The sequence below is a fragment of the Mizuhopecten yessoensis genome, unplaced genomic scaffold (assembly GCF_002113885.1).
Source record: "Mizuhopecten yessoensis strain PY_sf001 unplaced genomic scaffold, ASM211388v2 scaffold83, whole genome shotgun sequence".
In the NCBI taxonomy this organism is placed as follows: domain Eukaryota; kingdom Metazoa; phylum Mollusca; class Bivalvia; order Pectinida; family Pectinidae; genus Mizuhopecten; species Mizuhopecten yessoensis.
This window is the reverse complement of record NW_018403369.1, coordinates 189,390-202,108: the sequence shown is the minus strand read 5'-3', so window position 1 is coordinate 202,108 and position 12,719 is coordinate 189,390. Positions and strand designations below refer to the sequence as shown.

At 37.2% G+C, this 12,719-nt stretch overlaps 1 protein-coding gene across 1 annotated transcript in view; it reads right to left on the bottom strand.

Moving 5' to 3' along the window:
• The window catches only part of LOC110452958, an 89,256-nt gene that overhangs the window by 16,381 nt on the left and 60,156 nt on the right, over window positions 1–12,719 (bottom strand). The window contains exons 2-4 of the mRNA XM_021501764.1: window positions 8,221–8,493; window positions 2,515–2,741; window positions 2,045–2,219 (exon numbers count right to left, since the gene is read on the bottom strand). Coding sequence (XP_021357439.1) covers window positions 2,045–2,219; window positions 2,515–2,741; window positions 8,221–8,493 — 675 coding nt within the window. The remainder of the gene's footprint in view (window positions 1–2,044; window positions 2,220–2,514; window positions 2,742–8,220; window positions 8,494–12,719) is intronic.

The following is a 12,719-nucleotide window of genomic DNA, read 5'->3' as shown; positions in this document are numbered from 1 at the left end:
CCTGTGACCTTGAATATAAGTAAAGGTTATTCATTTGAATAAACTTGGTAGCCCTTCATTCTAGCATGTTACTGGCCAAATATCATTAGCCTAGGCCTCTAAGTTATTCAGAAGAAGTTGTATAAAGATTTTTTAAGACAATTGACCCCTGTGACCTTGAAAATAGGTGAAGGTCATTTATTTGAACAAACTTGGTAGCCGTTCATCCTGGTTTGCTTCTGGCCAAATATCATCACCCTAGGCCTTTTGGTTATGAAGTAGAAGTTGTTTAAAGTAAAATATTGACGCCGGACGACGAACGACGGACGACAGACAACGGACGCTGCACCATGGCATAAGCTCACTTGGCCCCTCGGGCCAGGTGAGCTAAAAACCAAGCTTTCGCAAATTTGTCAACACAAACGGATGAAGAGGGACGTTAAACATGCAATATCTTAACAAGAGGCCCAGCTGATCTGTTATCGCTAGGCTGGTTATTTATGCTTTAATGGGAAAATATTCTCATTAAAATTAATATTGCAAATTAGGGTTAGTCTCCCAACACCAAGGAGTACAACACCTATTCTTTATTTCTCGACTTTCTAAAGCATCTTTAACTATAAAAAAAACCCATTGAGAATGCCAGAAAACTATTTGTACTATTTTTGACTGTCTCGAATTGCAAAGCAAATCCTTTCAAACTATGTCAACTCTCTATGCCCCTATATCACCTTGAGAAGAGGACTATTAAAATGGAACACTATTTACATCGCCACCGAGTATCATTTAGACTGCACTATTAATGTGCTTTAGCATTACTTTAATCACGTGGTCGTAACCTCGGGGGAGTTTTACAAGATAGAGTTAGTAACTAATACATCCAAGAAGTTGTTGATACATTGAGATCCACTAATAAATCTTGCAATTAAATATCCAAGTTATTGAAATGTTACGAAAGAAATACAACATCGACACTACATCACTTTTTTTAAACGCTTATTTTAGGATTTTCTTTCTTGGCACATATTCGTAACACCAAGGACAATGAGTCATGATTCTGCATAAAGGGTGGCATATACCATACTTAAGTGTTTATGTATAAAATGTTTGATGAATGTTGGTGTCAATGTGCAAAAAAGTTGTGCTACGGACAAACTTACGTTAGACAAAAAAAAAAAATTTAATAAGTTTTTATATTTTAAAATAAGTTTGGATTCAGTGAAAAAAAAATATCTAAACTCAGCATTTGACAGCCAATCTTTTCGACATTTATGTAGATAAATGTACTTGCATAAATGGATTGGCGATATAGGTCAAGTAACAAGGATGTTATCGACCAGCTTAACCTAAGGGAGGAAATAACGTTAAAAAAATAAACAAAGAAAAGAGAGAAAGAAGGACAATAATTCAGTGTATTTGGGACAGAAGACTTGAATTAGTTATGCACCACCCAGCCCTCTAACGAAACAAATGCAAGTTTGTCGATTGCAAGTAAAATAGCAAAGCATCTATGCTGCAGAATATACATGATATACAAATTGAACAAAGAGTCATAACCATATTCAAAATTCACGTACAATTCCTAAGTGCGAACTCGTTTGAGCTATACTGGTAGGGAATATCTGTATCATGTTCAACAAATTACGCATATTCTTAAGGGCAGGAAAGAATGACAGCGAAAAGACGGGGACAGCCACAATAAGGCATACAAACAATTGATTCGTCGCCGATGAGCAAATAAAGATACTAATGATCATTATTTTTTACATTATTGTATAAAGCACCGGGAAAATTCTATGACGTACATTTTTTATAAATTGAAAATGATGACATTTTAAATTCAAAAAAAGAAACAGTTCAAATTTGAGCCAATGATAACATGACGTTACTACAGTGACAGGTGGTTCAACTGTCGACCGTTCAGAAAGCGGCAATACACAATGGGATCCCATCAAATGGTAATGTATTACCCCCGAGGCTCGCGCTTTCGTTCCTCTTAAGTATTCCTGTGTTAGCTATGTGGTACATTTTTTTTTTTTTTTTACTTCAATATACAAAATCTTACCTGTGAGTTGGAGGTCTTGTCTGAGGTCAGACATGTTGTAGGCAGCAAAGGAAGTGGTTAGTTTTGTACGCCAATCATCGGTCAAGTTGACGTGCCCAGCCTGCTCGTACAGCCAGAACGTGTACACGTTGGCTTTCTCCGCAGCAGTCAAAGGCCCCCGATACGCCACAATCGCCTGTTAACAACATTTTCTAAACATTTCTACACAATAAAATATTTTTTTCATAAATATCATTAAAACTTTAACCAAAAACAAAATTTAAACAAGAGGCCCAATGGGCCTGCATCGCTCACCTTCGGGCCAGGTGAGCTAAAAATGATCTTCAGTGGTATAATCACTAAAATAACAATGGAATTTAATGTTAACTATGACTAAAATTAAAATATACGGATTAGCTTGATTAAAAGCAGCTGATGTAATATCTGTAAAGGATAGGTAAACTACACGTAGAGAAGGTTACATAACGTACCTCGGCATTGGACAGGTCGCCTCCCTCGATGTTGATGAACACACCGTGATGTATATGAGAACCTACGTCGTAGACAATCAGTGTGTACAGTTTCCCCGCCTCGGCATCCCACGTGATCGATGGTTGCATCCGAACTTCCCATGGATGATACACTTCATCTGAGAGTGGATCGACAGTAAATTCTTTCTCCGCTGCTGTCCATGAGTTTCCGCAGCCGGAGTATGTACCTGTAGAATAGGTTAAATACAATACAAGCCCGAAAAATGCAAATCATTTAGGCGTTCGTCTGATTTCAGATATTTTGACTGAAATCGCTTCTTTTTTTCGAGTTTTGAAAAACATATTTACCTCCAAATTTTTTGACATTTTGCCAAAATAGGTTTTAGGTTGCCCAACCGTATTATTGTTCTGATTCGTTATTGATGTGTAGAATATTGTACAATATAGTGACCTAGAATACATGTTTCACCAGACTGTCAATGTCACGTGACGACAGTTACGTTTTACTGGGTTATATCTCAGAACTCATTCACTCTCGTCTACACAAAGTGTCAGTAATCGTGCTTTTATCGATCCAATGTTCATTGAAGCCATAAAACTAAAGTATTCAAATATAATTGTATTGAAGAATAATCCAAACTCGACAGCTGAGTCTGCGCGAGACATGGTAAATAACGAAATGGCCATGTTTTTGACGTGCATCTATTACATGTAAGTATTGATTTCTATATTTGTATTTTAACTTCTGTCTTAATGACTTTTATAAACTCACTGCTGGCACATCCATCCAATCTCCTTTTTTCGGGTTGGAGGGACTTTTCAAGCCAAAACGAAATTTATTTGTCAATTTTGGAAGAGATGAAAATCTTGAAAAAACTGTTAATCCTGGCGACTGCAACTTGGTGTTTCACTTTCATCCTGTTCTTTCTTGTATTTTAGTGAAATAGCTACTCTACGGCTATAAAAAGAGATATGTATGATAAAGCTGACTGTCGGTTTAAACACATAATCAGCTGAGAGAAGTATGTAATCTGTATCAAGGAGACGGCGAGTGCTCGGAAGGATACACAGATTTAAATTCACGTCTGTAAAGTGTATTTCTTAAAGCTTCTAGGGTACCGCACAAAATTGAGGAAACTATCTATTACAACAGGAGAAACGTTCCCACTACCCCCAACGGTACAAACGAGAGTTGGTAATATCATATATAAAAACACGAAAACACCCACAATGTGTCTGTATACACCCTGGCATGTTAAATAGTATATATGATATAAATTACTGAACACTGTATCCAGAGGACCACGTGACATGGCTTTGGCTGTATTGACCGATGTTTGGTTGATGGTAATTCAGAAAAGAGGAAATTAATTTACATAGTTCAGGAAACCTCTACTTGATAAGAGAAATAAAAGAACCAGGTGTTCATCGTCAGATTCGGACTGACAGTGGCACATAGAAAAATCAAAAGACAGGGTAACAATTCGTTTCAACAAAAGAGAGAAAGATATCATTATAACAGGGTGTTTGGTTGGATGATACTGATCACATGACGGGGTAGTAAAATAACGTATCGGCCTCACGCGTTCAAAGTTACCCGGTCCTATTTATCTTATTCGTAGCCGTTTTATAAAAATCGGTTCGAACTACCACAACCTACATGTAGCTCTTAAAGACGGCGCAGAAGACAAACATGGCGCTACAATCTGATCATCTCTTTATTATTTAATTGTTTTTGTTCAATTTACTTATTTTTCGGTAAATGAAATATGTATCGCCCTTGGAGTACGAATCACGATTCTTTGTTTCTCCTCGACTATTCGCCCTCGTGAAACATTATTAAACTTGGTGAAACAAAGAAACGTTGTCCCTTCTTCAAGGACAATGTATAATTGGACTTTTTGTTTTGTTTTATTAGGTTTGGCTACCTCTGGCCTGCCGGAAATTACATTGAAGTTAAAAATATCTAAGGCAATTAGAAAACAACTCGTCCTCTTTGATAGGTTATTGGTATGAAATAAAACAGGGCTATGGAAGGAGTATTTATATAATGTTTTACTGAAATTGGCTTTTAGAAATTGAGAAAATGTAGCGAGTTTCCTACCAGAGCCATATGCCGTGGCAGACATCTTGGAATTCAAATGTTTTTTCCCCATTTCTTTAATCTCCTACATAGAGCAACACTTTTCATTTATTAGACGTTGAAATCACTTGGCCCATGAATGATGTATGTCAAATCAGCCAAAACACCTTCATCTTTAAATCAGGATTAGTCTTAAAATCCAATTATACCCTTTTCATCCTTTTTAATCTGCCCCTTCTTCCGACAGTGACATTCAGACAAAACTATTTGATCTGTTATTGACTAAAAGTGATTGATTTAAAAGAAAAGTAAATTCCTGGACGACGGACGCAAAACGACGGCATACACCCATTTAACTATTCGATGCAGGTAAGGTAACATAAATTTAGATGCTAGATTTTACCACTTGTATTTAAATTATTACGTTCAATCAAATGGCAACTGCTCCCTGGCGAGTTTTATATTTCATTTTTGTGTGACGCAATCAGAACGGCTACTACTTAAGTTACGGAAACACCTGGTTTCGCCGTCATGTATTTTGTTTCCTCATTTCATTTGTTTTGTTTCAGTGTGTCATCGGTACTGTAGCTGTCTTTTCGTGATTCGTTATGATAGCTACCCCGAAAAATAGCGGAAGACTATAACACCTCGTAATAATGTTCTAGATTTAGCTCTCAAGTTATGACAGGTCGTTTATCTCACATGCAAAGTGTCGATAAGAAACGTTTAAGGTGACTGATGAATCCCTACCCACGTGTAAATATGGGGTGGTTTACCAAAGTATTCATAAATCAGTTGCTTTTTTTGCCAATTCGTATCCGTTACTAAAACATTGAGATAAATGTTATAATTTCATAGGTAATGACTAAGTCTTGATTCCTTATTTTAATGTAAACACATTGCAATCAAAAATTAGTTATCTACTTGTATTGTTTACCATATATGCATGTAACAGAGATACTTTTTTTTATTTGAATCGAAAACACTTCTCTCATGAAATAAAACTATCACCAAAAGTAAACATGTATCGAAAGATTTTTATTTTTATTTTATCTCCTTCCGAACGCCTGAGGTGTAAATACGTTCACACTTTGTGTAGGTCAAAAACAGTACATATTTATATTTAGCCAGATTAAAATACATTTATGCCAGATTAAAATACATTTATGCGTACAGCCAGTTAATATATGTATATACACATGTATTTATATGTTTATGTGTGAATGTTTATTTGTTTATGGGCCTGCAAAAGTTAAGGCGCCTTGGGCTCCACCAACGGACAATACTCAACACAAACTTTTATGTTTTCATATCACCACACGCAACATAAATATTCAATAGCTTAACACGGACAGAACACTAAAATATTTGATTGTTTTAATATCGCTGTCTTGTACCTGGTATAAGAGGATATTTCAACAAGGTTAAAAATGATAAAGTTTTCTGTCAAAATTCAACTGATTTTGTCCAGCAATACATTAGTTAGGGAAAATAGCTTGTCGGAGGGATGTGTGATATGGGTGTGATGAAACAACAACTTAAAATTGACTACCATATATTTGTAATGACTTTCTAATCTAACAGATACTACATATGTAACATTTATCACATCTTGGTTAGGTTCCGGATGGTGGTAGATATATACTACAAATGATTGAAGGTGTTCTACTATCAGGACCAGGGCCCAGTTGTTCAAAAGGTAATTAGCTTAATCATTGATGAATGCAAATGTTCCTTTTCTTATATATCAAAACACGATAATTTCTTGATATTAAACCTTCCAAACAGTATTTTATTTGTTTAGGATCCTGCACGAGTTCCAGTAGATTACATGCAAAATTACAATTTTTTAAACAGTACATTGACGAAACAGCTGGTTCCTGCTATTTACGCATGGATATTACATGTATTTCATGAAGCTTTCAAAACTTCCCTTATCGACACAATGAAAGTGAAACATTACAATTTGTCTTTAATGGATCACCGACCTCATTACCTTCTCTGGGGATGACCTACTTTGATAAGAAGTCACGTGATTCCCAGCTTAGTATCTAGTATGATTTTCTGTCTAGTTACTGACACGCTGATGTATTCTTTAAATATAAATATCGAGACGTTTCTTTTTGACGATTCAATTTGTTTTTATATATTTAAGACAAAGTAGACAAGTCCGAGTGAGCATATCTGATATCTATGTGGCCAGGTCGTTTATATAACCACAGAAAGCAATTCTGTACAGGTGGTTACATATTTCTTTCGTGACGGCCAAAATCATCAGAACGCCTTTAACAGCGTCTATTATTTCTCAGTCACAGACATTCTGTCATATATTTTCTAATCTCCAAGCTGTCATAACTATTTCGGGTCGGCTAGCGTTTCAAATAAAAGTGATGTACATGAACGTATTCCCCAGTCAGCGTTTAGGAGAAAAGGGATCCTTTCTGGTACTGCCGCTTTGTGGTTATGTATCAATACTCACGGTAGACTATCGACCTACCTAGTAAACGCAAGACATATATATTTATTCATAAAGCTACAAAGGTATCGTAATGCTGTGTTATATTCAGTATGAACCTAAACCAGGCTCCACGTGGATTTCGTACATCTTCGCCGAAAATAAGCCGAATAAAATGTTTCACAAAGAAGTTTGAATATTCTATTGATTGTAAGAATAGTAAAAAAAGAAACTTAAACGTATCAATGACATAGAATAAAGTATCGCGTTCTGTTATTTATTTTTAGAAAAATGAGGAGGTTGATACAGTTCCAAGGTTAGAATGCGAAGCTGACCGAATTACCACATAACAAGGTTATACTATTCATGTGACCAAAATTACCACATAACAACGTGATACTATTCATGTGACCAAAAGTATTTGCCGGGTCAATAGAAATACTTTGAAATCATACAAATTGTTGGGGTCTTAATGTCGTAAATTCGTGGGTAATCTTCATCCAGCGATTCATAGTTCCACGAAGTAACTACAAGTTTGATATGAAGCTATTCTCCGCTTGAGAGGGTACTCGTAATCTACCAATTCACGTACCCACGAAATGGAAACAACGAAAAATGGGCCCAACGAAAATGTCTAATTTCACAGTAACTGGCAGGCCATTATTATACCTAACTATCTGTGTCATGCCTGACATTAGCCCATTCCTACTTTACCGGGATATCGTAATATGTCTGTATGTATTTATGATGTTATTAGTTGAACATTCTACTGTACCTACATGGAAAGTAAAATGTACAAATTGACCTGGTGTTTATAATAGATCAACCATCTGGAACATCCACTCACATTTGTTGTTATGTTAATCGTTTACCTAAATATCTACGCTTTAACAACGTGGAAGATTATAGTATTGATATGTAATTTCTGAAAGCAAACAATAACTTACTGGACTTTTACAAAAACAAAAATAATAAAGTTAAAAATAAACAAAAAATCATTAACAAAAATACCATGGACATCTGATTGTTGTACACTATCGCCCTAATCGACTGACCTACCTGGTCAACGGACGTCTCCTGACACAATAGTGCTACAGTTATGGAGAGGTTCATGATATACGCAAAACCAAAGTGCAGTTGGACAATGATAATTCAATATCCTACTTACCAGCAGGAGAGGTGAAATTGATGTCGATGTACTTTTTAACGAGGTTGGCGTCTATACCAACGGAGTAGAAGAGCCGAGAGACGATACTGTCCGCCACGCCAGGGGACGAATTTGCGCAGCCTAGTACATTGGTTTCAGGTGTGGGACACAAGGTGCGATAGGGAGTGCCGAACCAGAACAAGTCCTTGTTCACCGCCCGCGACAATATTTGCAACAAACAGTTCTGGGGGTTCGTCGTCCTGTTGGCTCGAGAACATGCAGAGTCGCCAGCCACTGTGAACAAATGAAGACAATTGTTAGACCATGTGATGTAACCGGAAGTTGAAATGATCACTTAGAATTATTTGGTAAAAGGCGTTTGCTTCATTTTGTAAATAACTGTTGCATTGCTTAAAGGGTAAATTTTTACCAAAATATAAAAAAAATATAAAAACATGATAAATAGTAGCAACAGTTGTGATGAGGAAGAAAAATAAAGCAAATGGACGGAATAAAAAATAATTAACATATTTCGAAATAGTCAACCTTACAACATGCAGAACTAGTGTACAGCGTATGTATTCCTGTTACCGTCTTAAACGACCCTATTAGCGTTTTTCGTATTTCACGCTTATTTGGGGTTTTTCGCTGAACCTCTTCACATTAGTGACAACGAGAGAGGATCAGTGAACACTGGACACCGTGTTCCTTATTACGATATTAGTTGACGGGAACACGTAGACGTTAACAATACGCTGTCCAGAACAGATAATTGGGCAAGATCTAGGCACAGAGCATTACTATTCCCGCCACGGACAACTTAGTCGGTCACGTTATCTTGACAAGGAACTAACCAGATCTAAATGTACCTCAGGACACACATTGAATACAGATAAAGAGTAGATCTGTACCCCAAGTCCTGTCAACCGGCAGCGGGCCACTCGCTCTCTTTCATGTCTCCGTTAAGACAGCAAAGGAGAAAACCCACAAGGGGTCCATATTAGTTTTACCATATGATAATCGTTTTTAAAATGTCGTAAATGATTTGTACCCTAGTACGGAAGAAGACATAGATTTAGCAGTCAATCATGAAGATTAAATTCTATTGGAGTTTCAGCGGCGAAAGGAAAAAGGTTATGACTATTTTTGGAAAAGCTATGTACGTAAACAAACGCGTCAGGAATGAGAGCTGGCTGTGGATTGTCCTTGTCCATTAGACAGTGCAAGTGGTTTACCATTGATAAGGGGGGATGGACTTCTTAGAAACGGGCAAAATAGCAAAGTGTGGCGAGCAGAAACATGTCTCATTTATTACTGTTCTTTTGGGACTAAATTGCTATATTGAACTCATGAGGTCTGTTATTGCCAGACAACTTTCAAAGTTCAATATCTTCAAATCTAATAACCTTGCCCGAATAAGGCGGATTGTGGAGGGTAGTCAGACTATGTTGAGATAGAGCTGGTCGTTACAGCTCCATACGTGCACCCCACGTAATACAGTTTGCCTACGTACACTACATGACACGTATCAGAGGAGGTCCCGGCCAACTGTCAACCCAGACAGGTTCTAATGTAATCTTAGCCCGGGAATGTTTGCGGAATAATCACGATTTTATCATCTTTTTGTAGCTGTCCTTCTATTACCAACAGCGGATTATGTTGCCCCGTGTTCTACTTCTTTCTAAATCATTACGATAATGCTTCGTTTCCAATGTTTATTGTTTTCAAACGTTTATTTTACCAAAGATGTTCTGGCAAAGTGAAGTCAATGTGAACTCGTGTTGCTTGTTTCCTTGCACTTGCAAATGAGAAAATTAAAGTGCTGAGTACGTTGAGGAAATTATAGATGGAGATGTAGCAGAATGGGACACTACACACGCAGGTGATGTACCTTTAAGATTTGGTACAATTTAATATATGCAGTATGCCAAAAATGAATTGCACAACACGATACAGCTGTCTCTCTAGAACTCGTCGCTTAGGCAATAACTCCACATATAATGATACCCTAACTTTTACAAACAATTAAACAGATAATCCTAGTTCATTATTTCGTTGGTGCACTCAGTAAAGTCACTCAGGTTTATTGTTTCAACGACCAATTATTTGCTAAACTGAGATCACGTTTATGTATGTTCCTCACTATAAGAAAGTACCCCCAGTAAAATATATTTTTCTTGGTTGTTTATTGTCATGTTTTCTGATAGGAAACACTGAAAACAGCTTCTTGTTATTTTTCATCATCCAATCAAAGCTACACTGACAAACATGCTCCGAAGCAGGCTCGGATCTATGAATAAAAGCCAACGCGGATGAGTGTGTCATTGCATGTCTTTCAATATGTAATACATGCAGAGATCCAGTGAGATAAAGCAGATTTAGAGAAGAAATAGAGGGGGTTTTCGCCGTTTTAAAAGCCCTAAGCCCTACTTTTGAATGAAACAATCGCTGACTTGAACGCTTTTTCTCTTCGCTTTTAGCAATATATAATTCACTACTAACACAATTTGGAGGTCGAAAGTGATATTTCTTTCAATTTCTGTGGTCGGTTTGTGCAGAGGATAGCGCATTTGCCTTTCACCAAGGCGGCCGGGGTTCGATTCCCCGATCGGACGTGAAAAGGTTAGGGTCACCTGCCCGACCACGTGGGTTTTCTCCAGGTACTCCGGTTTCCTACCACAATTAGACACTCCGCCCCGCACTCAATAGCAACGATTACTTCTAATACGGGGTTTGGGATTAATTTCCTATAATTCAAAAAAAGAAAACAAAGACACCCGCCACCAACATGGCAAGTGACAAATGTTGGCCAATCCGAATTTGCTCAACATTAATACATGATATATTAGGCATGACATTATCTGATATCAGAGTGGAGATCTATATAATGACCTGAGAAACCACTACACAGACACTGGCTCTATGTTAACATCCACTAACAGAATAACGAACGACGCAGGTCCTGGACTCTATCTCCAGATCGTCAAACAATTGACTCATACGTTGATTATTGACATCGCATGCCGGTGATATAACCATCAGACAACGTATACATAGCAATTATATTGGTGTGACCATTGACTGAGCTGTATTATTGGAGGGGCGGGTACTGGTCAGACAGACTATATATGGGGATGGTATCATCTGAGGTGTCTGGTCGGACGGCGAGGCAGTTACCAGACTAGCGGTCAGTGAGTACGATTTAAGATTTAGGACAAATTAAGATTATTAAAACTCCGATAAGGTGTACCTGCGATGCAATGAAAACAATCTATGCGTACCTACCTTGTCCTAACATCAATCCATTGCATAATACTTATTATCTTGTGTTTCTGTTTTTTGACTGTAAATGTTGAAAATACATAAAAAGGTACGTAAATGGTACTGGTGAGCACGTTTGGTAAAAATAAAAGCTGTACCCTACTGCCCTAGGATCACGCCCAACCAATATCAACTCCGATAGTTGTACATTGCTACTTAAGGAATAATTCGGACTACTCGGGGTTATATTGTATTTACGACAAATAATTATGCAAGTTCACGCATATTGTTCATGCTTACTGTATAACCCGAAAAAAGTCCTGGCTATTCTTTTGATCTAATTTAAAAAGTCTGGCAACAATTTTGTCATGAACATATATATTCATTTCTGACAAAAACGATATAATTATACAAAAAACAAAACATTGCGCAGTAATTGTATTGCTTAGAAACTTCAACCAATCAGAGGTTACAATTACAAATACCGCGCCAAACATTGCGCTATAAGACATTATCATTTTTTTGTGTAGTTTACCTCTTTAAAATAACCTTTTGTATTTATCTAAAATAACACAATCGTGTTTTCTACCATTAGGCATTTATGAAAAATCAAACTGTAGGAGTTATGCTAGGAAAGTTAGATTTACATTGCAACAGTTAATTACGGTAACATAAATTGCACAAGTGATCACAAAGCATATCAAACAAGATTTTGCACGTACCCACCAGAGATATGTATTTATTATAACAATTAATAATACAATTTTCCTATTACACACATATGCGCGTCGGGTTTTTAGTCCACGTGCATAAACACGTCCGTTTTATCAATGTATGTAAATGTAGACTTTAGTTATATGTCCACGTGTATGCACGCCTCCAATATCTGTCCACTTTTATGATACGTTCGTTATCTGTGGTTTACTTGTGATCCCTGCCTGTCTGCCCGAGACATCATACACGCGTTCGATTTTCTACATAGCTTTCATCCGTACCCGGTAGGGCCTCCTCCAGACACTGTAGGCCTTCATAACAGTGCTATTCTAACGTCCTCGAACAGGTCTTCAATCTATATCAGCAGATGTGTCACAACATCCCGCCATAGCTTTTACCCTTCCAGGATGATATATGTATACCTTGTAAGGATTCCAGTTTGGCGATTTCCATTTAGATTTAAGATCAGTATTTTTCCGAGAAGCTAAACAATGCTTGTTTTCCGGTTTTGACATAAGTTTCCGAAGCCCAACGACACCCAAAAT